Source organism: Etheostoma cragini, chromosome 11, assembly GCF_013103735.1.
Source record: "Etheostoma cragini isolate CJK2018 chromosome 11, CSU_Ecrag_1.0, whole genome shotgun sequence".
Taxonomy (NCBI): domain Eukaryota; kingdom Metazoa; phylum Chordata; class Actinopteri; order Perciformes; family Percidae; genus Etheostoma; species Etheostoma cragini.
Window position 1 is genome coordinate 7,444,501 of NC_048417.1, and position 25,303 is coordinate 7,469,803.

Genomic DNA, 25,303 nt, shown 5'->3' on the forward strand with positions numbered 1-25,303 from the left:
AGATAAAAACAAACAATATTAAGTGTGTTTATTCCTGGTGATCTTGTTTAAGGCGGAGACACAGAGGAAGGACGGATTAGCACCGAGACACTGACAGATAAACATCGGTTATTAGTGAGTTTCATTATCAGGTCTCCTGGAAACATGGGGACTGGGATTTGCTGTGGCAGGTGATTTTTAAAATGTATTCAGTATTTCAGTAATTGTTTTTTTTTATATTGATAGTTTATAATCTGCATGCATTTTTCATCTTTATTGGTTTTACACATGCGGCTCTGTATAAAACTGTAACAGTAGCCTATTTATGGATTATGGATTTAGTCAACAAAACAATTTGAAGATATCACTTTGGGCTCTGGGAAACTATGATGGGGATTTTAAGGATCTTTTTCCTGAAATAGATTAATAAAAAAATCTTCAGGAATTGATATTAGTTGCAGCACTTAATATTATTTCTGGCCTTTGTGTTTGCCCTAAAATGTGTGCTGTATCTTTACCAGCATCACCTTGGGTTGTGTAAGGGTTACAAACAGAAAAACATGTTTAATGCTGAGAGCTGTACAGCCGTAGTCTTTCCTGCTGGATGTCAAGAAGCTCCACTAAAAGTTAAGATAGGTGAATTTCCCCTGCTAGCATGTAAAATGTTAAATATATTTTCACTAATACTATTGAGATTTTCTCCACTGTTTGAGAAGAAACAAATAATTGATTTTTACAGACTCTGTAATGTTTAAGGCTTTGGCCCTCCCCCCAATGTGGGACACGTAAAGATGGAAATGAAAATGCATAAAAAACAAAACCATGTTTGTTATCTTAACAGTAAAAAGTAAAAAAACAGTAAAAAAAACAAAACAAAAACTGAAACTTCCTAGGCTGTCTTGAGTCCATCTATGAAAGATGTGCTGAAAAGCCCACCAAGGAAACAATGTCCAAACCAGTCTAATAAACGGATATCACCCCGAAACAAACAGATACAGCCGGAACGGGAAATGATAACAGAGCCGAACAAATTACTGTTACTGTCTCTCCCTCTCACACTCAGGATATTACGTACAGAATCAGACACACATACAGACACATAACAAGATCAAGCGATAGTTTCTCAGCCATTGCAGCTTCACTGAAGCACTGTGGCAATTATTTGCGAGCACTTTGCATCAGCCGAGTCTGTGCGTCTGATCCCGCGGGCCAACCGCAGCTGACATGATATGACATTTTCGTTATTACGGCCGGTCGATAAGCAAGAGCTCAAAAAGGCGGCTTCAGCCCAGACTTCTGAGCTAACTGAGCGCTGCAGCAACCTCGTATGTCCACAGAGGAAAAGCTCTGAGGAACTGACAAGGAAACTGTTTAGCTTTTCATATTGAAACAGACATCTTGGCCTTTTGTAGGAGCAGCTGTTCAGAGCAAGAGATCTATGGCGAGAGACCGTACTTATGCACAGCATTGAGCTAAATGCAAAGGTCAGCATGCTAACACGCTTACAAAGACAATGCAAATGCTGATGCTTAGCATGTGCTTTGTTTAGCATAATCAATCACCATCTTATTTTAGCATGGTAATATTAGCTATTTAGCACTAAACACAAAGTAAAACTCGTGGGATGTTTTGCAGGTATCTGCTGATAAAACAGAGATTTTTTAAAAACATTTTAACTTGATGATAGCGTGAGATGAAAGTTCAGATGATCCCCAAAGGGTTTTTAACTTAAGAAGAAGGGGATATGGGAGAATGTTTGCACCAAAATTTAATGGAACAAAAATTTCACATTTCTCTCATATCCACAAAAGTTAGCCTTACGAGATAGAGGGAAAACTCAGGGTATCGCCAAAGTCAGTAGGATACTTCAGAGACCATGAATGTCTGGCAACCCTGCCTGTAGATGTTGAGATATTTCAGTCTGTGGACATCAGACATACATCCCAAGAGCCAATGCTGCTAGAAACTAAACATATAACCATGGATGTATTAAGAGAACCAGCAACTTCAACAGACATTACTAACTACAGTTGGCTTTGGGGGTCTAACAGAATGTGAAATGGCATTAAACGAAAATGATAATTGATATCTATCATTACACTTATAACTATGTGTGTAAATTGAAAATCAAAATGTGGTTTGAGCAGGAAGCTGGTCTGTAACTCTCTGGGATTAAAGCCATAAATAGCCGCTCTTTGTCAACACATAACCGTTAGCCACCATAATCAATAGCCACAATCAAATGTTGCTAGGAAAACCTTACGCTGATGTGATTGCATTGCAGAAAAAGAGATGTTTTCATAATATGTGCATTTTAACACATTAACAACATGTTTTCATGCAAGTAATATAAATACTACATACTGGTGAGTTAATGCTGCATGACAGCTGCCAAGACATTCAACCTTTATATTTATCACTGCAGGTAACTGCCTCATTCTGTTGGCTGTCAAACTTGTATTTTTACAAGGAACATTATGGTGTGATTAAATTAAGCACACAAACACATATACACACACACACACAAACACTAATACACACACAAACACACACATCTTATCAAGCACTGCAGCTGCAGAAGCAACACATGACAGGCAAGCAACGACTGCTGACATTTCTGAGTCTGGTCCAAAGGTTAAAGGGCAATTCAGCCAAAACTTCAGCATTTAAAGATGAAAGAAGAATTTAAATCATGCAACGAAAAAAACACTGCAGCTCAGTTTCACTATCTCTAAAGTACAGAACACCAGGTTAATCGGATGTTTGGCCAACTGACAACTGAACTTGCAAATATAAAAAGCAGAGATTTTTATGCTGCCAGTTATTTGGAAAGTATTTCCAAATGGTAGAGGTGGAAATAAACTCTTTTAGGTTCAAACTATCTTTGCACTTTAAGCCGATATTACTGATACATTAAACATATATTTCCTGCTGTTTTGCTACGATAAAAAAGCAAAGCCTATGTTAGAGAGTCTAGCAGACTTAACAGCTTTTAGTTACATGCTATGCTTGTTTTTTTCATGAGATGTTTAAGAAAGCAGTAGCTTTTCATGAGAGGACATTGCCACATGCAACCACACAAAAACTGCTTTTCATTTTGCTTTAATCTGCTGAAACTGTTTAAAGAGTTCAGCAGAGTTTTGACTGTTGGTGAAGATGATGGGGTCAGAGGGTCAGCCAGCCTGTCAGCCAATCCCTTGAGTCACAGTTAGTCAGCCAGCCAGTTGGTTACTGCTTCTGCCAGGCAGCCAATCATTTAACCAGGCAGCTGGCCAACCAATGAACCAAGAAGCCCACAAACCAGACTGCTGGCCAGCCAGGCCCTCTGTTAATCTACTCATCAGCAGCAGACCATCAGCAGTCATCTAGCCAGTCACCCAGCAGGTGAGCCGGCCGACCTGTCAGTCAACCAGTCAGTTGCTCGGTTACATATTTAAACCATATTTTGGTGAAAGGACAGGATACTAAAAGATGTACATAAAGTCAATATGCACGCACAAAGAGTACCTTTTATGGTCAACAGCACAGACTCACCCACAAATTGTTGGTCATGTGAACGTTTTTGGAACAAGTCAGTATAATCACAGATGCTGAGGACAGAGTGGAGGAGCATGAAGGTTTTTACACATTCATTCATGAGATGAATATAGGTTGAGAATAAGAGCTTAAAGAGGGGAAGATAAGAATCACCTCTATTAAGAAAACATAAGAATGGTTACAATCCTTTATGTTGAGAGGTATTAGAGAGACTTGTGGAAAATGGTTAAAACAAAAAAGTATGGAGATGTAACTTCTAGAGACAACTTCTTTTCTTGTTTTTTTTCAGCCAATAGTCCAAAACACAAAGAGACTAATCAATGATGAAATTAAAATAAAACGCAGTACCCTCACATTTGAGAAGCTGGAAACTGAATATTTAGCATATAATAAATTACTCAAACAATTGATCAAAATGTCAAATTTGGTGTTTATTAGTTCCAATTAGTAACTGAATTGCAGGAACACGGCGCAGCTGTTGCCGCCAGTTTTTAGCGTCTGACTGTTTTCTATGCGGAGCTCGACCAGCAACACAGTCAGTCTTTCAGAAAGCATCATTAGGATTCAACAGACAAAACTGAAAAACACACACAGCCCTCTGTTTGTGTGTGTGTGTGTGTGTGTGTGTGTGTGTGTGTGTGTGTGTGTGTCGTTTGAACACTGTCCATTTAGTCTGGACACTCATTGTCTCCATCACTTCCGCCCTTGCAGCATCATTTTCCATCACTGTCTCCAATAAGGACTTCAATCCCATGTTCATGCTCATGTATTCCATCATTAACGACACCTCACTTCTCTCTGTCTCTCACTTTCCCCCTGTTTTATATATATACACACACACATATGTCCATAGCCAGTTGTTCACAACAAGCTACTCATTATCATTCCTAGGCATGAAATGGTGGGGAGACTCGTTGGCGGCCATATTGCTGCTAAAGTATTACAGCACACAATGTGAGCAGAGCTAACAGAACCGCGACCCCTGGGGAAGAAGACAGCCGCAAAATGGAAGCATAAGGGAAAATGGAAGCTGAGTAGGAGACTTTGGCTTTGACAAAGGCCATGAAAGGTTGACATGTCTTTGATGACATGTCTTTAACAGACAACCAGGATTCACTGCATTCTTGTCATAGCTGATGAAGCCTCATGTGCAGCAAGTGTTTAACATAATTCCATTGAAAAAAAAATCCCTCCACGTTCCTTGTTGTCTAAAAGGTTTTGACCTCTCTAGGCTGTTGTAGAGTTGTTTGGATTATTGTGAATCTAATCTGTCAACACAATGTCTCATTTAGCAATTTACATTACTAGTTTGTTAGGAATGAACGGTAGCAATTTAAGCATCAAGATGAAGACTAAATCAAGGAGACAGAAACTCACAGACTCCACCTGTGACCCAAAAATAAAATAATGATTCCCTTGGTGAAAACATTCAACAGAACTTTATGTGATTGTAAGGCCATATCCATCTCCAAAATGTATTATTTGAAAGTTGACAAACCTTCCATCTGCACAATATATATTACTGTATATAGTATATGTATTATCATACATCATGACCAAAGTTATTATAATTCAAACTATAAACTAATTGACCATTGAATAGAATATAAACCCCTTTAAAACAATGGCATTTTAAAGTGACGCTTTCTACTGATATCTTCTTTAAACTAACACAAAAAATCTCAGTTTCTTTTGAAATATTTTTATTGCGTAAGTTGATATCGCGACAACAATTTAAAAAACCCGCCCTACTCACTCAATCATTCTCTGGGGGGCTGTGAATATCGGGATCAGATATCATAGTAATCTATCCAAGGCAGATGTCTCACTCTTCACCAACCAGCTAAGTTTGCAATTCACTGCAATTCATGAAACACTGCAATTTTAAGAATTAACAGGGATGTAGGCCCAAAATAAAAATTGACATGGCTGGACAGCTCTAGAAGATTTTTATTTTATTCTTCAAGATAAACATACAATCTGATGCCTTCAACACCTTCCCACTTTCAGAGCTTCTGATTGGACAGGGAACAGCAGGATGGGGGTGGGAGGTGTGAGAGAGAGAGAGAGAGAGAGAGAGAGAGAGAGAGAGAGAGAGAGAGAGAGAGAGAGAGAGAGAGAGAGAGAGAGAGCGATAGCGTTGAATTGCTTTAATGTGTCTAGTTTGTTTCATGTGCAAAATTTAAAAGAAGAAAAATAACAAGTGAGAAAATATGTTTCCAATATGTATCCAAGTCAACATCAGCACTGAGAGACTTCGACAGCAGAGCTTCTGTCTCTCTCTCTCTCTGCCTACATTTCTCTTCTTTTCCAGTTTTCACATCAGGGATGTCTACTCTCTTACTCTCTCTTGTTCCCCACAGAAAGCAGATGCGGCAACTGAAAGAAAGATGGCAAGGGATTGAAACGAGACTATCCAAGCAGGGTACATGTCAAACAAAAGGAAGAGAAGAGGAGAAAACACAGGCAAGAATCTGGATGAAGGCATAAAAAGAAGACTGGGAGGGCATGGAAGGACAGAGGAGAAGAGAAGGCCCGAATGGATGTGAGAGATGGAGGTAAAGAGATGCAGGCGAGCAACGGGAGCCCCTCCTATAATCCCAATGCACTTCAGCTGAACCTTCTCAAGGAAGAAAAAAACATTTGCTGATTGCTTCTTCTTATTTAAGCACTCTTGCTCTCCGTCTCAGTTTTCACTTGCTCACTTCCTGCCATTCCATCATCTTCTCTTACCACCCTGATTGTTGTTCAGTTAGCTCAACACAGCACAAGCTATTTTTTATGGATCAGATGTTAATTAGAAAGATGGAAGAGAAGTGGAAACTTAAGTGTTGGTGCAGAAAATAACAAGTGCGACAATCGTCACAAAAAGCTAAACCGTAATGAGTTGTGCATGACATCACACCTACAACACAACATACACATACATCATAACAGGATGTTAAAATAACAACAACATGCACGGGGTCTGTCGGAAAGGTAGAACCAGCCTCAGCTTTTGCGTTGTCCAGCAAGGCGCTAATAGTTGCAACAAAAAAATTAAATAGTTAAATAGTTACTTAAACTTAACTTAAATAGTTGCTGCTGTCTTGGTAACTTTCCACAGTATGTGAGTATTACAAAACGTTGTGCAGTGTTTTGGCATCTCATAAGCTTTCAAACATTAATCAGTTGCTCATGTTTCATTGTCTCACCAGTACCTTAAACAAGACCGGGACACCAACCCAGACCCCTGAGCTGTTTTACAGTCTGGATCCCCACTAACTGCAGGTCACAGAGGAGCAGATGCACACACCTCCAATTCACATTCTGAATCTCCTACTAGGAAAATGTAAGATAAAACTCACCAAAATATTTAATTTGAACAGAACTACTGAATTGATCTATATTAAAATGAGAAATCTCTATAAATCCCAGACCTAAACCCTGTATTTCATCATCTCTCTCTTCTCCTAAGTATCTCCCTCCCACTCTGGATATTGAACAGGAAGTGGAATGTGGGTCAGAGCACATTTGCCAAGATGTGCACAGGGAATAGAGAGTGGAGACACACACGCACACACTAGCACATGCGCACAGAGAGATAGAGATAGAGATAGAGAGAGAGAGAGAGAGAGAGAGAGAGAGAGAGAGAGAGAGAGAGAGAGAGAGAGAGAGAGAGAGAGAGAGAGAAGATGTGTTGTTTTGCATCCGTGACACGTCAGTGTATAACAGCTCCTGTGGTTCCCTTCATAGGTCTAACACACACACACACATACCCATAGCATGGCATTGGTGTGTATGCATGTATGTGCACATGAATATCTCAAGCTTTCTCTACTCAACTGTCATTCTTGGCTAGCATCCAGACAAACTCACAGTGTTTATTTTATAAAACGACTAAACCATGTGGAAAAGGACCATTATAAACATTTCAGCGGGTTAAAAAAATGAACTTGAACATTCCCTACATGTGTGTTTCTCTTCAGTCATTCTGCTCGTATGAATACATAAACACATTCCCATCAAATGTTCCTGATCCTTCTTCATGTTCTCTCTTTAATCTGCACAGTTGGAAATGGAGATGTGTGCCTGCAGGCTGCAGCGAGAAGATCACTCCCAAACTTATTTTTACCAGGAACTAGGACTTCCAAAATGTTACCTGCCATAGTGATAGCTAAAACAAACTAAGTAATCATCATAGAGGATACTGACTTATTTAAACTTTTCTTTAGTATATTCAGTGAAGCTAGAATAAGCTTTTAAAGTGTCTATAATCAATATTCCAACATAGGTTGCTTCATTTCTTGCATGTAAAAGTTGCTGCCTATAGTGACGATCCATTGTTCAGCTTCTGGGCCGGTACTTCTGCCTGCTTCTTCACACTGTGGGGGTGCCGACGGCCATTTACTGTAGGTGGATAAGGATAAGTACTTTATACAACCCCAATTCAAAAGATCCAAACTGTCCCTTTAATAATGGATTTATTTCCCTGACAGACTCAAACTGCTGTGGTCATTCTTTCCTTTAGGGGTGTGTCAGACTGCAGCCACAGGAGACTATGAGAGGTGTGAAAAGAGAAAAGACTGCAGAGGTGGCAAATATTGAATAGTCTAAAAATAAAGTGCTGCAAAGAGAAAGAATACAAAACACTATTCAAAACATCCCAAACTGTCCCATCAACCTTTTTAAGGTTGGTTGTTTTTAAAATTAGTATCTAGTGACAGTAGACAGAAGATAAACAGGGGTCGCAAGATGCTTAAGGGAGATTCTATTACACAAAATTAGTTTTACTTTTCTCTCATTTTTACTTATTAAACATTAAATACGTTCAGCTTTTCAGGTCTCTTTACCTTTACTTTAGGTCCCAGCTGGTGGTTATAGTTGTTAAAAATACGTTAATAGACCCCACATACTATATCTGCTTACAATGTTTCTAAACTGCTTATAAATGTTAAATAGGGGGGGGCTGTTTAAGTAAAGCGCTACTTACAAATCCTTGAAATGAACCAATGTTAAAGGAAATATGTCTACAATAAGGCCATTAGGGGTCTCAAGAAGGCGCGCTTTATGAGGTAATCAGTAGCCTTGACATGATTAGCCAATCCCAATTGATCTGAAACCCTATTAAGACATCATTATTATGACACTACTGAACTACATCTGCATTTGAATTCCATCCAAAGTGATATCTCAGACACTGTTACAGGCATGACTGCAACCAGACGTTTTTTGTTTTATAAATGGGACTCATGCTAGAAATGGGACTTAATATGAAGTATTAGGGTTTTAGACATACAGCTAAAGGCCAAAGGTAAAATCCTCTTGAGTGTAACTGTTGACCCAGATTAAAGGATTTTATGGGACAGTCTTCAAGATACACTCATTCCTATTTAAGGCGCCTGGGAAGGAAGTGGTCAAGTGACCTCAAACATGTGTTTGTGAATATTTTTCTCATTGTCTCAGTTATTCAATAATGACTAATACAAAAGGAAGGAAAAAAATCATTTAATTCCACCACCATCAACACAATGAGATGATGTTTTATAAGAAATTTCTGCATGTGTACACACGAAAACACTGGCTCCAATTACACAGACAGCCCTCTGAGTACTAACTTCATTTTGTGGAAACTGGCGATCATGCACCCATGGGTTCCAAAACACACACCCGCACGCGCACACTTTAAGTTAACTGATCTTTCTTTAAGAGTACTGGCAAAAATATCCCTCAGGAAATTAAAAAATCAGTTGTGTTTTAAACACAAACTCAGCTTCAGCCAATGAAGAACAAAACTACTAAGAGGCTTGGAAGCCGTAAGATTATAAGCTTGAAAATTATTACTATTTTTGGAGAGAAAACATTGACATGCGGGAGCAGAGCGTTGAGAGAGAGAAAGGGAGGGGAGTGAGAGAAAGGGAGGGGAGTGAGAGAAACTGTTTGTTTTGTTAACGGTTATATTGAACGCCTGAGTAAAGAATTAGAACTGATTTAGTCCGGCAGATGCAGTCAGACTAAATTTGGGATCAATTACAAAACTGCAAACGCTGCATGCTGCTAAGGTCTGGTGACTGCTACCGCGTGGTATTAGTCTAACCTCATGCATCTTTCATGCATCTATGCCATTTTACAAGATTTACAGTATGTCTCTTTTCAAAGTGGAAATACTTGAATATATTCAAAAGCTGTGTAAAACCTAACTAACATCTCTCAAAAAACTGAGTTAACAGAAGAAGCATGTTACTTCATGAACCTATACTTATAACAGAAAGAGAGCTAGCTTTCAAATTTTCTACAATCCTGCAAAAGTGCAGCCGCAGTTTAACCAGCATGCAGTTAAAAAAAGAGACTTCTACACTGACAACAATAAGCAATTTTCTATTCAGCTGAGTGGAAATGCTGACTAGTTGGAGAGAAACAAAAAGTTGGTGTGTCTATAAAAGAAAAAATGCAACATATCTCTTAAGGTTTTGTCTAAGTGTCAAAGTTGGTGTGTTGATAAAAGAAAAATGCAATAAATCATGGCGTACATAAATTTCCACTGAAGTCTGTGCCAAACTGCAGAGACCAAAACCGGCAGCAGACAGAACATCAGATATGTGTGGAGCAATAAGGAGACCGTAACCCTCACTTCATCAAACAAACATGAATGCCATATTTCAATCACATTTTCTACATTGTTTTTCCACCGTTTGAGGTTTGACTACAGCTCATTTAATTGTTGTTATCTTGTTCTGCAATGTATTAATGACATCCACCTGGAGAATAAGCACCACCAGCTGTTTATCTTGATGCACTCAACTACAAATATTTAAATCTTCACGGAATTTGGATGGAAACTGGGCAAATAAAAACTAAATAGTAAAAGAAGGTGCATTTACTGACCTCAGTGACGTCCATAACCTTGATGGCCGCCAGCTGTCCCGTCTTGACATGTCGACCCTGGAGAAAAAAGCACAAGGGAAAACAGATAAGAGAAAGGTAAAACTTTTTAGCAACCTTTACAGCAGTCTATAAGACCTTTTAAATGGAATTCCTTTGCTAGACAACAGCCTGGCTCCTTGTTAACTTCCTGTCAGTTAATGTCATTCACAGAAATTGCAACAGGAAATCAACTTAGGGCCATATAGAATGTTTATGTTTACAACTGTGAAATGGTCAGTAGTATTTATGTGACTATAAACAGTCAACTATAAGACAATTAAGAGCAGAATATGACAATGTTATTTTTTTGTTATTACAGTAGTTTTATGAGCTGAGTAAACATACTGTACATTCATACAGTTGGTCATAAAAACAAAAACCACATTCATTACAAGTTATTGGCCTCTACAACAGCATGGACAACTACAGCCAATAGTCCAAACCATCAGCATTCCTCAAACTGAACACAGTGTTTTAAATATATGGGCTGGTGCAAGAAATTAAACATAAGTCTTTTTTAGGCACAGACTGAACATCAAAATTCAAGTTAATGAGAAAGCCCATGTTCATCCTAAAGCATCACATGACAGGTTCAGTTGCCAGTGGGGGTTGATAACGTAAAGCTCAAATGTTTTCACAGACGGAGAACCAGAGAGGAAAGGTTAACACTTTTACTTTTTTATTTTTTTTAACATAAGCGTGACATGACAGTGTCGTTGCACATGAACCCTAACAATTTTGTCATGACAAAACCAAATGACACTTACTAAAAGTAGTGTTTATGATCATAGAGATCACAGAGATTATCATAGAGAGAAAGTGTGAGTCTAAGTCTGTGCAACTTTTATGTCTGCATCAAGTTTGTTGCTTAAGTCTGACTCTCTGCATGTGTGTCTGAACATGATCCGGTTTCTTTTGTGTGGAACAGGACTGCGACACCTGATCCACCGGCCCCCGATCCTGAATGAGTTAGCGCGGTCCGCAGTTTGAGTGATGAGGGATTAACCCATTTTAGTTTAACCAAAGGGGAAAAGTGTGTGCATGAGTCAGTGTGTGCGTGTGTATGTGTGCGTGCATGGAAGCGGGCTTGGAGAAAAGGTCAAGGCTAATCAGGAGAGCAAACTGCAAAAAAATGACCAGGGAGCAAATCTCTGCTTGTGCCTTACTGTGGGAATTACAAAACTCATTAGAAGTAACAAGCACAGAGAAGCAAAGAGACTTAAAGAAATAGCTAAGATGGTGCGAAATGTGAGGAGAGTTTAGTTAGCTGTATGAATCTGGCAGTAGAGTGCAAGGGGAGAGGAGTGTGGATACTGAGAAAAATTTAAAGAATAACACAACAAGTGCAGGTGGGCTGGTCAGCTATAATTTATATAATACAGCTATAAAAAACAAAAACAAAGGGAAAGGAGTGACAGTTTAGGGAGTGGACAAACTGGACCAAAGGGGAGAGGATAGGAAAGATAAACAGAGCCAGTTCAGCGCAGAGAGGAGACCAAATAACGAGGGACAGTGACTGCATGGGAAAGTGGAAAAAAAATAAAAAGCATATTACATGAACAAAGTATGTATTTGTGTGTTTATAACAGTTTAGAAAACTACTCCAAGGCTTTTAAAAGCCATTCCTTTACAAAGTGTGTGCATCTGAAAAGCATTTGAAAGGACAGCAATTGCCTCAACAATTAGATATTACAATGTGTGTTGCGACATTTATCCCAGGTAGAGGAAGCATCCATCTAGGAGTCAATAGTATTTGTTCAAATCTGCTTATTGAACACAATCCTATCAAGTCCTTAATTACGGTATAACACATAAGGCCTGTCGGGCAGCAAACAGCAGACCAACAAAGTTAGCAACTACCTAGCAATGATACTGGAGCATTTAGCAGCTAAAGAGCCATATGGAGAGTGAACTTGGGACCTAGACTGTTCATGTGGCCAGAAACACCCCTTTAAATGAATGATAGTGTTTGTTCTTATCTGCCAGATGTGTAAGTGTCCGTCTCCTGAGCCCAAGGGGCCTAAAATACTAATGATTTCACTATTTAGCTTAATGACTTACTGAATGTTTTTCACAACTGGCCAAAGTCTTCAAACGTCACTTGGTTATACTTAAACTGTGGAGCTGATTTTCAGCACCAGCAAACCAACGCAGGCCGACCTTAATCAGCCGCCATTAAACTTTGTAGCAATGCTGTATCATCCATTTCTAACTCACGACACACACAGAAATCTCTATTTCTATTACGTATTTCTGGCACATTAATGCAAACACACACAAACTCACTAGCACTAATAAATGCACTTTATTAGGATATTACATGTACACACAAAAAAGTATATAAACCCTGACATTTCCCCCAGCTTACTCAGTCTGACCTCACTAACTTTATCTCTGCTGACCACAGGCCTGTTTAACAAAGCGTTGCCTTGAGAGAACAAGATGCAGCTGTGCCTCTGTGTGTGTGTGTGTGTGTGTGTGTGTGTGTGTGTGTGTGTGTGTGTGTGTGTGTGTGTGTGTGTGTGTGTGTGTGTGTGTGTGTGTGTGTGTGTGTGTGTGTGTGTGTGTGTGTGTGTGTGTGTGTGTAGACTGGGTTTATTTATAATCTCACACAGAGGAAGTATGCTGAATTTATGGTGAAACATCATTTATCCAACCTGTACTGTTACTGTCCACACACACACGCACACAAGCGCACACACACACACGGCTACAAACTTTAATACACTGACAAACAACAGACACACTCGTGGAAGGTTGGCTCAGTGGGTAGAGCAGGCGCACATGTACTGAGAGGTTTAAGCCTCAACACAGAATCCGACCTGTGACGATTTCCTGCATGTCTTCCCCCTTTCTCACCTGTCCTGTCAAAAATTAAAAATGGAAAAGCCCCAAATAAATAAATAAAATAAAGTAGAAACACACTCCATATTCCTCTCTCTCTCTCTCACACACACACACACACACACACACACACACACACACACACACACACACTAAGACTAACATAACGTACAGAAGCTGCTGTATGAACACCAGCAACATCCTGACAGACACAGAGAAATGAATATCAAACACATAAGTGTCCTTGAAGTGAAAACCAACCAATCGTGACCAATGTGTGTAGGTGGGTGTTTTGACAGTTAGATATTCTTACTGCATCCTCTGTTTTCACACACGTTGGGAAATATTGGCCATTTTTCCTTTAGTGACGCAGTTTTCCCAAAAGAAATAATCAACAAGACACTGTCTAAATGATTCAAAAAGATTCTGCGTCTGTGCATGAGAAAGGTGACCTCAGAAAGCAGACTGTAAAAATTACAGAATCCACCCCCCTCCCTCCCAACCGTCGACACACAGACAAGCGCACAACAGTTAAAAGATGACATCATCTTCGTCTCTGGTTCCTTTGTTCGGAATACACACACACACACACACACACACACACACACACCTGGACATTTTGGACACATAGAACAAAGTAAAAGACAGGAGGCGATTCACCAGTCAGACATTATTCAGCTGCTTTTTGTAGATTTAAGGACAATTCCAGGCTATTTTCTACAACCAGGGTTTTATTTTCACTGTTTTGTCGATTAGATGTATGATAGGCTGTGTGAACCAATCAGGACCACATCTTTTACATTATATCAACTGTAGCCAGCAATAGCAACCAGAAGTTAAAAGACAAAACTGGACGTTAAACAAACAACAAGGCCACAAGCCAAAATAAATTGACCACTGATCGTGGTATTTAAAAGATAAATGGAGACCAAGTGCACATTAAATGTTACAACTTGTCTGACAACTTGTGTTCCTGCATTGTTAAGACTCCCTGTTAGTATCCTTACATCAGTCATTTTATCAATGTCTGGGGTTTATCACTTTGGATTTGTTGATACATTATATATCGTGTTAAATGGTGTGGATGATGGATTTTCCATTAAGATTTTAAACTTTCCAATTGTCCAGTGAGTGCTTGGTTCAGAGAAAACTAGATTTATTGGAAATGGCTTAAAATCTCACCTTAACCAGACATTATCCGGGGGGGAGGTAATTTCTTCACTGAAGCCACATTGTATGATTCCAAGAATTAATATACAAGAAAAAACGGAAGTAAAAACAGCTTTTCTATTTACAGTACAACTGCATGACTGGATAAACCGAAGATCTAGGAGATATAAACCTTCACTTTTCTCCCCCCAAGTTCTTTGATATACTGTCCATGGTTGTAGATAACGCAGTAATTCAAACTCTCTGTTAGCACCCCCCCCCGCTAGCTCCATGCTCCATTCAGAAATGAGAAAATACAGCTGTCATCCGCCTCTCCCATGACTAGCACCATGACCCATCTTCACCGTGCTTGGTCAAGTCTCTGTGTGGGAGGTTTGGACCGGAGTGTGGGAGGTTTGGACCGGAGTCTCCCTTAATAATGGAAACGCCTGGGGGGCCCAGGAGGTGGGAGGCCATCCGTGTTGGTTTCAAGTGCAGACTTTTTAGGCTCACATGGTCTCAACACATTGCTTTCAGGAGCCCTTAAGGCAAAGTTAGTATTCCTTGGGAACATTACTGCTTTACACCATGCTTGAGATAACAATACAGCCTTGGTCTACGCTCATGTGGATTTTTGAAGCCTTATCAGTTATTTTGTAAGCTGAAGTCCCGATAACCGTTGTTTTAGGATATTATATGATCTTTCAATTCCAATTTACAATGATTGAGTAATCCTCTGGAAACTGTATTCTTGCCTTGCTTGAAACAGTTTTAAGTCATTGGAGACCAAACCTTTTACGGATTCGATTGTTTTAGTTTCAACAATCTATACATTTATATATTTTGTCGACAAGTCCTTCTCAGACAGCAAGACTGTTTTTTCAATTGTGGTCAAGATCACAAAGTTTGTAAAGATGCCAAATAAGTGAGATTGGTGAAATATGTATACAATATGCACAAGACATTTAATGGAACATTTAAAAGGACCTTAATAATTACTTATTTCAGCTGATAACGCTTCAGTACAGCATTGGAACATGCAGGTGCAGAATATGTAAGTGTGTACGGGTTTCAAATACAGTTTCATTAACGATTAGATAAGACTATAAAATCTTAGAAAAATTGAAACATGTCCATCACAGTCTCACTGAGCCCAATGGGACATCTTCACTAATCCTGCAGCTGAAAAAAATATTTTCATTATTAAGACAGTTACAAATTACTTTTTAGTCAATCAATTAATCAATGCTTGAAGCCCAGGGTGATGTCTTTAAATTGCTTGTTTAGTCCAGCCAACAGTTTTCAGATTTTTACAATCACATTAGACAGAAAATCCTCACAATTGAGGATAAACGTCATTCCAAGTTGACATGTCTTCCTCCTATCAGAGCAAGATGGCAGGGAGAAATATATGATGAATGGATGTAAAGTCTTAACCACTTTCTGGACGGATTGGGAAACACAGAACAGATGCTGAGTCAGCACACTGTCGCGTTGCTCTGAACTCAAAGAGGTCACGTGTGTGGGTGCTGAAGAATTGATGCACTTTGGGATCATTTTTCTTCAGAGACGCTGCTTTGGTTTCAGGGCATCACTGACTTTCACCCTTCCTCCCCCTGGCAGCCACCAGTCACTTTAATCAGCCGCTGTTTGCCAACAGTGCCCGGCCAGTCGCTCCTCACAGATCAACAGCTTCACTGATGGCTTTCTTTATCAACTGCTGACTACAGGGTTTTATTTTGCAGAGCTGGCCAGATACATACGTACTTATGTCTTTATGCATATCAGTTTTGTAAACAATTTTATGATTTTTTCTAATACAGTACGTTAAAAATGTATAATAAAGTGGCCAGGTTTGCCCAGTTGGTAGCGCAGGCGCACATATGTAGAGGTTGACTCCTTTGCGCAGTGGCCGCTGGTTCAGCTCCAACCTGCAGCCCTTTGCTGCATGTCATTCCCCCTCCCACTTTCAGGTTTTCATCCTTCCTATGAAAATGGGGGGAGTGTTCTGGATTTCTCATTAAAGTGGAAGAGATCAAAGCTGAACCCAGATACTGATCTGTGGTCAGTTTAATTGCTACGTGTTGAAAGGATCAGAAAAACATCTACATTTTTTGCAAAGTAAACAAGTGTTATTAATATAATAACAATTTACGTGTAAATACAACTACTTAACGAAAAAAGAATCCAAGTTTGTAATACACCGGAATTATCCTTTAATGTGTTGACACTGTGAATTGCAGTTTATCCTCCAAATCCACAGGGGCTTATAATCAATATTGTTTTAATGACGATATATCAAATGACAATATGAACTGGGTTGCTTATAGTGTTGAACCTACAGAGAATTATCACTTGAATCTGCAGCTCTAGTCGGCTTTACAGAGATTTATAGTTTCAGCTCAGTGTTTAACTGTCTGGCCCTCAACTTTACTGTTCTGGTTTTACTCTCACCGCTTTCATGGTGCGGTTTTTTGGCTGCAGACAGCAGCTGAAATTGGAGAAAAAGCCCCCAAAACACTACCTGTTCAGCACCAATCAAGCAGACAAACAGTCTAGCTGGAGAATTTAACACGTTACGAGAAGATATTTCCCTCAGGAGTTTGTAGAGACCAAACACAGAGTGAATATTGGACATTTATGAGGTGACCAGAAACACATCTTCAGATGAATAATAATGTTGCTTTTTAACTGCTGGATAAATAAACTACTGTTAATTTTCCACAGCTTTAAAGTGGCCAAAATATTATTTGACAAGAGGCATTTAATGTCTTTTTTGTCCATTGAAAGTGGTATCTTAGGCTGTTTCACCACCACATTTACTACTCTGGTACTTTTTTCGAAGACAATCGTCACAAGCGTGAGACGGGACATGCTGCTATCTCACTCTTGTCACTCCAATGTGGCCTCAAAGGCTCATAAAATTCAAAGAAATATTAGACCAGCAACGTCTTATAGCAACATTTCTGTCCTGCAGCTTTTTAAAAACATTATTGTTGCTCTTCTTTTTCCTTCAAGATCTGGTTATCAGTTTTCCGGACTTTTTCAGGCTGCTGCCAAAGAGAGATGAGTAAAGACGAGCAGTAGAAGGAGGTTCAGTGTCAGAGGGTTTCAAAAAGAAGAGGAAGAAAAGATAAAGCCACTGTGTGTGTGCATATCCAGGATGACTCAACTCCCCTGGCATTTCCTTGGGGAAGTTGCGCGGATCCCTTCTTCCCTTATCATAGTTCTATCTGGCTTCCATCGCGCGTGCACCTTAAACTTGAAAAAAATACGTTCACGTAATAATCTGTTAGCTTAAATCTGGACAAACCCCTGGCTCTGTTGACCATTAAGAGTGTGAGTGTGTGTGTGTGTGTGTGTGTGTGTGTGTGTGTGTGTGTGTGTGTGTGTGTGTGTGTGTGTGTGTGTGTGTGTATTATATATATAAATAAGGGTTTTTGGGAAGGGGCATTCTTTATTGCACCCCCCTGGTCTTTGGGGAGCAGACAAGGAGCCAGGTGCAAGCTTTGGCGTGCACACGCACACACACACACACACACACAAATAGACAAAGACAGACACACACACGTCCTATTTCTGCAGCTCAGCAAGTGTGAAAACCATCTCAGTAACAAGTCTTCATTGATTGAACCAGTGATGGGGGTGTTTACTGCTGTACTGCTAATCACTGTCGTAGTCATGAGTTTCCACACCTGAGGGTGTTTTTCACATGCTGAACATTAGCCCCCGACAAGCTGAACACACACATCTTTTATAACACACACTAATGTATATAAAAAGTATTAGGAGGAATTAAAATATTTCTAGATGGTTCCAAATGAACAAACAGCAGGCAGCTGACTGCTGTACTTCCTGCCACACATCATCAACAACAACAGCAGCAGAAAGGAAAGCTTCACTGGGTCACAACCAGTTCTATGGCGTTTCTACTGCCATTTTAAATTTACTATAAAAACACTTAACTTATAAAGAACATATTGCTATTTCCTCATTGATATAAGCACCCTAATCTTTTGGTTTTAAAGAGAGTTTGCAGACACACCAGGCTGGAACACCTCGAAATCAGTTCCCCTTCTCAGACAGAAAGTAGCAATCTATACTGTTCTATTACCATTTCTAACACAACTCCATAGTTGAAAATAATGCTGCAAGTAATGATTATTTCCACAATCCATTTATCTGTCGACCATTCATTAGCCTATAAAATGTCAGAAAATTGTTACAAATGTCCATCAAAAATTTCTAAAACTAAAGGTGAGATCTTCAAATAGCTATTTTTTTTTCCAGCAAAGATATTTTGATATAACACAAGCAGCACATCACAAAATGTGCTAATGTTAAACAATGAGCCCTGAGGGAGACCGCTGCCGCCTATTTCTTTAAAAAGACAGAAAACAATGGTGACAGCACATTGACAGCAAGTAGAGTATAAATATCTCCAAGAAAAGCTTCAGTTTTCTGATATGGCTTCATGATATTTACAGCTGAGATGTGTTTGAGGAACTTAAGTAAAAGATTATTTCATATCCTCTTTTTTAACCTAACAAACTACGGCCTCAAAAGCAACCGCATGCTTGAATAAACACATTATCTGACAGTGTCAACAAAACCAAAGAGTTTTTTTCTGGTTCTGCCAAGCCTCTAAAGATGCTTTCTTTGAAAAATTCAAATACGTTTTATGGGCAGTGGATATGACACATGCCCTTGGTGTGGAAGATCTGGATTTGATTCTCACTGTGATACATCGACTAATACATCAACAAATGTGTCCCTGAGCAAGACATGTAGATGAAGTTTAGATAAAAGCGTCAGCTAACTGACATGTAATGTAATTATAAGAGGAAAGAGTGGGAAGTGTTTCAGTTCCTGGCAAAGAAAACAGGAAACACTACAACATAAACTCAGTCATGACACATTTTAAGTGATAAAGTGTTAGTGAGGAATGAAGAGATGTTGCTCTCAAGCTCAGTTTCAGTTGCTGCTTTGCTCTGCCTGAGTGTTCAAACATGGAGCTTTATGTTAGTAGGCCAAGAAAACCGGTTCACACTGGGGAGAGACACCACAACAGACAGAGAAAGAGAGAGGCTGGTCACTTATAAACCACTATTGATTGCTGTGGTTCTGCTAAAGAACTAGGGGAGTGTCCACTCTGATAAGAAACACACACACACACACACACACACACACACACAAAGAAAAAGATCAATATGGAATATCTGCTTTTGATATCCACAAAGAATGCTTCACATTTAACTATGTATTTGGTCTTTTTTGTGTCCCTTTTATAGCGATTATATTTCTGTAGACAGACAACCCAATGCTTTCCAAGCACAATCTTTAGAGTTAAAAGGCCAGAGAGATGGAGGAAGAAGTCAAATTAAAAAAAGAGTTAAAAAAAAAAGAGTTAAAGACATACACACAGGGAGGTAGTGGCAGAGAGTAAGACAGGCAGTGTTGCATAGCTGCTGTAATTAGATCTAGTAGTAGTAAAGGGGTTACATTCTGGGCACGGGTGCAACTTTCCATAAGGTAATGGGCTATCACAGGGAGGACTGACCATGGCTGAAATGGATATCGCTCATAACTAGACCGACAACATTCAGAGGCAGCTGGGAAAACGCTTGAAAGATCAACTCGAAGCACAACCAAAAGATTAACCACGTTCTTTTAAAATACAGCTGCTCCAAAAGATTCATTCAAGTCACACCAACCCTAATGGATTACAATCTTTTGTTAACCAAGGATTCACAAAAACTTCTATAGCAGAAGTTTTGTAATCACTTACATACAGAGGAATGTTGTTCATTTTTTCTACAACCAACGTGATTAATTGAAGCAGCACTGGATGATGTTACAAGTACAATTAATTATTAGTTTCCTATTTAACTACTGGGGGCTGATGATGATGTTTTTAGTGATGGCATACTCTGGGTAGGGCTGAGGGATATGGAAAAAATCCAATATCACAATATCTTTGACCAGATACCTCAATATCGATACCACAACGATATTGTAGTGTTGACTATTGGTGCTTTCACAAAATATGTACACAATGAGATTTTGGATAAATAATCATCAGTAATGTGGATATAATGATATAATAGAAATGTTGCAACAGTCTGGTAAGTTCAGAAAATGACATAACTTCACTGTAATGCAGCCTTTATAACCAGGAAAAGATACCACTTACGCCACATTACGACATCACGATATTCAAAATCGAAGACGATATAAAGTCTCATATCACGATATTGATATATTATTGATATATTGCCCAGCTCTAACTGTAGGTTTCCTGTTTTCACTTGATGTATTCATGCACTGTAGGTTTTTTGTACCTGAATCCATGTGCCTACTTCTACGTGGCTGCAACACAAAATTCCCCTTGGGGACAATAAAATTAAAGTTGAAAGTGGAGGTCTTGCAATTAGTAAATCAAGAAGAAAAAGAAGCAGTTTTATACTTCAAGCTGGAGTTCAAAGTGACAAAGACAAGAGGAGATGCTGCTCCATTCCCTGAGCGTAAAGACCGAGGACATTCAGACACGGTAGGACCAGACGTCCTCTCACTGCGCCTTTTATCATGACATTCCTCCGTTAGCCCCCTGAGCTGGGAGGATCAGGGAAAGCACAACACAACCGTAGAGACAAAGGCAGAGAGAACCGCATGAAGTACAGAAACAAGATTTGGGTTGGGTTGAGATGGATGGCTGATTTTTTCTTGTTTTGGTTGCTTTGGGTTTGTTTGACCAAAGCCAAAGCCATTTTTTATTAACCAAAAGAGTAGTCATCCTCTCATCACGGTTAACTATCACCTTCTCCACAGAGTTGAGAATTGTTTTTTGTCAACATCTAAATCAGTTCCCACCTACAGTATCAAAGACGTACACAGTATGTGGAACAGATATTGATAAGACCTACTGATGAACCTGAAGAGATGCATGGTGAATGTACAGTTTAAGCAACATCAGTAAATGCAGCTTTGATTGTTACACACACATACACATACTCAAACTTAAACTATAAACAAATTTAGGTTCTTCATCAGACGCTGTCTCCATGTCTGAAGCCTCTGGACGGAGCCCAGATGAAGCGGCTGAGTACACTGGAGGAATTAGCCCTGTCGGACGCCATTACCCCTGTTGTTACTGAGATTTGGTGCTGACTCCGCCTCCACACGCTGCCCTCCCTTGTCCAGAAGAAGACACAGTCGAGCCACTGCTGGAGGCTCATTATTTTCTCTCAAAGACTCATTAGAGTTGATCTTGGCTGACTGAGGGGGGTTGCAAAGATATGAATCAGGGAGTAGAACACTGTTAAGCAAATCCTGTTAGAGAGGCCTGCTGGGTGGTTTGGGACAACGCTAGATAAAGTGATACAACAATGTTTTGTAGGAATGAAGCTCATGCTACTCCGTAGAAGGTAATTAAATCAAATAGAAAAGGGGGGCATAGATGTAATTGGAACGTGTATTTGCAATGTCGGTCGATCAGTCCATCCATTTGGTCCAAACTGAAATGACAACAACTCAACAACTGTCCAAGACATTTAGTACAGACATTCACGTTCCCCAGAGGATGTATCCTACTGACTTTGGGGATCCTCTGACTTTTACTCTAGCGCCATCATCAGGTCTTACGTTGGCTACGAATTTTGCTAAAAGCATAGCAGTCTGGCTTACAGAGCCGCAGCTTTAGACTTATAGTCATGGTTGGGTCTTTTGGATGCCAAACAAAATGTACTTGTGAGTGCATGTATGTTGCATGTCAACTGTAGCAGTTGCTCATGACATTGCAAAATACATTGTTTAGTGCAAACAGCCCATATGTTGCTTTTTTTTTTTAATACCTAATGTTGGTTTTTAATGCCAGGTATCAGTTATTAGGTGTTAAGTGTTGTGATTAAGTTATTTTGCCCATTGGCAGACTAATATGAACAAAAAATTTGTTTGCACCAACCCTGCATCATTCCGACTTTTGGACTTTGAACTGACCTAATGAATGTAGCTTGATCTAAAATTACCAGTAAATGTCACATTATATTCTAATTGTGCAGTCTGTTATCCCTTACGACTGTTGATGAGCCACTCTCAGTATCCTCTGGCCAAAAGGTAACATTTATAAAGTGTCTGTAAATTCCTCTTCTACTCAAATCTTTATTCTCGGATTAATTTCAAAACCGCTTGTCCACAGTGTATTTCATTGGTTAATATTGAAAAGAACAACAGAAGAGAGGAAAGAGGAAAGATGGCATCCTAAATATAGGCCAAACTCTTGGGAACAGAGTTCTGAGTATTTAGGACTCTGCTACAGAGCATCTGGTTTTATCCCTTGGTTGGCTCTCTGCCCTCTGCAACACCATCAGTCACCCACAACTCCAACACTATCTTATCTCCCGTCTGGCTTAGCAAAACCTCCACCCATCGGCTCAACATCAGACAAGAGGCTGGGACTGTTTACGTCTTGCTTACAAATAGGAGTTCATTTAAGGGACGCCCAAACCTACTGCTTCTTAAAGCATTTAGGTATGTTTCCTTTATTTTGTCTAGCGGAGAATGAGAAAAAAATGGAGTAAAGACGGATTCATCATGACTCGGTAACAAAAATCTCCACAGAATTTGTATCTAATCTCATGTTGCTGACTATCAAACAGCACATTTGATTTCTAATTCAGGGACTTTGTGTAGGCATCAGCAGCTTAAACTATTAATTTCTTTAGCGGAGTTTGGAATTTAAATCCTCTTGCTACTCACAGTGGGCCAGCAGCTAATTTTTTGAAAAACACTTCTACTAAAATGCAAATGATGTGAGTGAAATATAGCAGTGGAACAAGAGGAAAAGAATTAAGTCGGAGCCTTGTTGGAGCAAGGCTGACTAATCCACGTGGGCCACAAGCTGCTTAGGTTCAACCTGGAAACTATTGCTAAGCTAAATTATAGCAGGGTATCACCAGGCTAAGGTGCTAAATTAATTAGCTTGTCAGTTTGGGTTGACTGTGTTTTTAGCTTCCCTGCTCTCTGAATTGAGTGGGTAGTGCCAACTCCTAAGCTTCCACCCAGATCTTTACTTATTAGAAACTGGAAATGTCAGATAAAATGATACTGTCATGCTCCTCATTAGGGGTGCACCACTCCGAAATTAAGGTCAGATATCAGCCCCGATATTGACAAAGTAGATATATTTTGACAATCCAGTTTGTTTCTTTCTCTGCCGTAGCACATCCTACGTCATTCGTTACTTGCCAGGCCAACTAGTTTGTCGGCTGTTTGCAATGTCTGCAACGTAAATGTTTTGAGGGGTGGTGGTAGTACGGCAAAGAAAAATACTACCAATTTAATCAAGCATATCCAAAAGCACCATGCCAATTCAATACATTACATCTATGTTATTTTGTCTTAGTTAGGAAAGTAATGTTTAGTTAGGAAAGTCTGGTGCCTTTAGTCTCTTCCACATGGTGGAAGGAAGGTGGAAGGTGAAATGTATACTGTTTATTACTAAAGAGCTTATGCTTTTTGGCTTTTTCCCTTTCCGTTATTGGGTTATATCTTATTTTGTGCACACTATAGCTTTCCAAAGGGAAAAAGCCCAAAGTTCACCCCAAAGAGACGTACCATCTCCAACAGAAAACGCTGTTCACAAGCTGCTTCAAACCGCTCTGTTCTAGTCCTGTCTTTACTTGTGTGACAAGCGTGCGTCCCTTTGTAACACAGGTTATAACGCTCGCCTAGCTGCTAGCATGGCGCTCCCTCATACTCTGCCACTAACAAGCTAGTAGTTCTTACTGTACATGTGCGACTCCTAACAAAGATGGTACAGAAGTGAGATATCTCACTCTGTAGCAAAAACAGAGAGCTCAGCACACAGGGTGAAATGAGGAGCTGTAGCAAAGTGCAGTACATTAAATATATGGTGTTTTCTGAAAATTAAACCACATAAACCTATTCTGGAACAATCTCTAAATACAATCAATAACTTGAAAATGAGCGTAATATGAGCACTTTAATTCAGCAATTGGTATCAGGTACCGACAGATACACAAAGCACAGGCATCGGTATCAGGACTGAAAAAGTCAGATTGATGCATCCCTACTCCTACAGGAGGATATTTAGCCTTTTAGGGATTAAAATATATAATGAAAAGTCTAATAATGTTGAAGAGATTAAAAAAAAAACTAGAGCAAGATGGAACATCCTGCTAAGCTAATTTAGAAGCCTCATTCATCTACATGTAATGTGAAGTGAATATGGTGATATTACCTAAAAGAAATATTGAGGCATGTTTTTTTTGTTATTTTTTATATTTTAGTTTTACTGCTGCTGCAACTATAACGTCTGCTATTAATTACATCTACATAGACTATTAATACTGTTGATATTGTTTTATGATAAATGCCTATTTTATTATAATAATTGCCTATTTCTTATATAGCACGTTGCTCTTATAACTATACTGCCAATGCAAAGTAAAACATACAGGTAAACCATTAAAACTTTATTTTGAGAAGTGATTTTAAATAAGACCCTGATTATCTGTTAAATCTGTGCTGTTTTCAGTTTAAAACAATGAATGCATGTACTCTGTACGTCTGCAAGGCAGACAGCCATTCATCCCACGGTGTCGCGCTGCTCGCTCAGCTGCACAGCTCCATCTGAGGAGGGAAGCGGAGCGCAAGTGGAAGTGCAGCATGTGCATGAGGTCGGCCATGTCAGACATGGCTAGTTTTGATGACACGTGTGTGCTGTGGGGATCAGCTGTGCGTCAGCTTGTCCCCGTTTGTCTGTGCTGTATGTAAGCGGCCTACTTTCATCCAGCCACTGACGCAAGACAGCCACTCCTGAAACAGTCTGCTCGGAATCAGCTGGGCTCTAGAAGTGCACAAACCTGCGCAC

General features: G+C 39.6%; 1 protein-coding gene and 1 long non-coding RNA gene across 17 annotated transcripts in view; one reads left to right on the plus strand and one right to left on the minus strand.

The window, feature by feature from the left end:
* Positions 1-25,303, minus strand: part of map4k4 (mitogen-activated protein kinase kinase kinase kinase 4) — a 90,980-nt gene that overhangs the window by 39,193 nt on the left and 26,484 nt on the right. For all 16 annotated transcript variants that reach the window (XM_034884575.1, XM_034884581.1, XM_034884585.1 and 13 more), the window contains exon 3: positions 10,381-10,437. In XM_034884575.1, the coding sequence (XP_034740466.1) occupies positions 10,381-10,437 (57 nt within the window). The remainder of the gene's footprint in view (positions 1-10,380; positions 10,438-25,303) is intronic.
* Positions 603-25,299, plus strand: LOC117952360. The gene is made up of 3 exons (XR_004658397.1): positions 603-615; positions 10,514-10,659; positions 25,287-25,299. It is a non-coding gene; the product is annotated as an uncharacterized LOC117952360 (long non-coding RNA).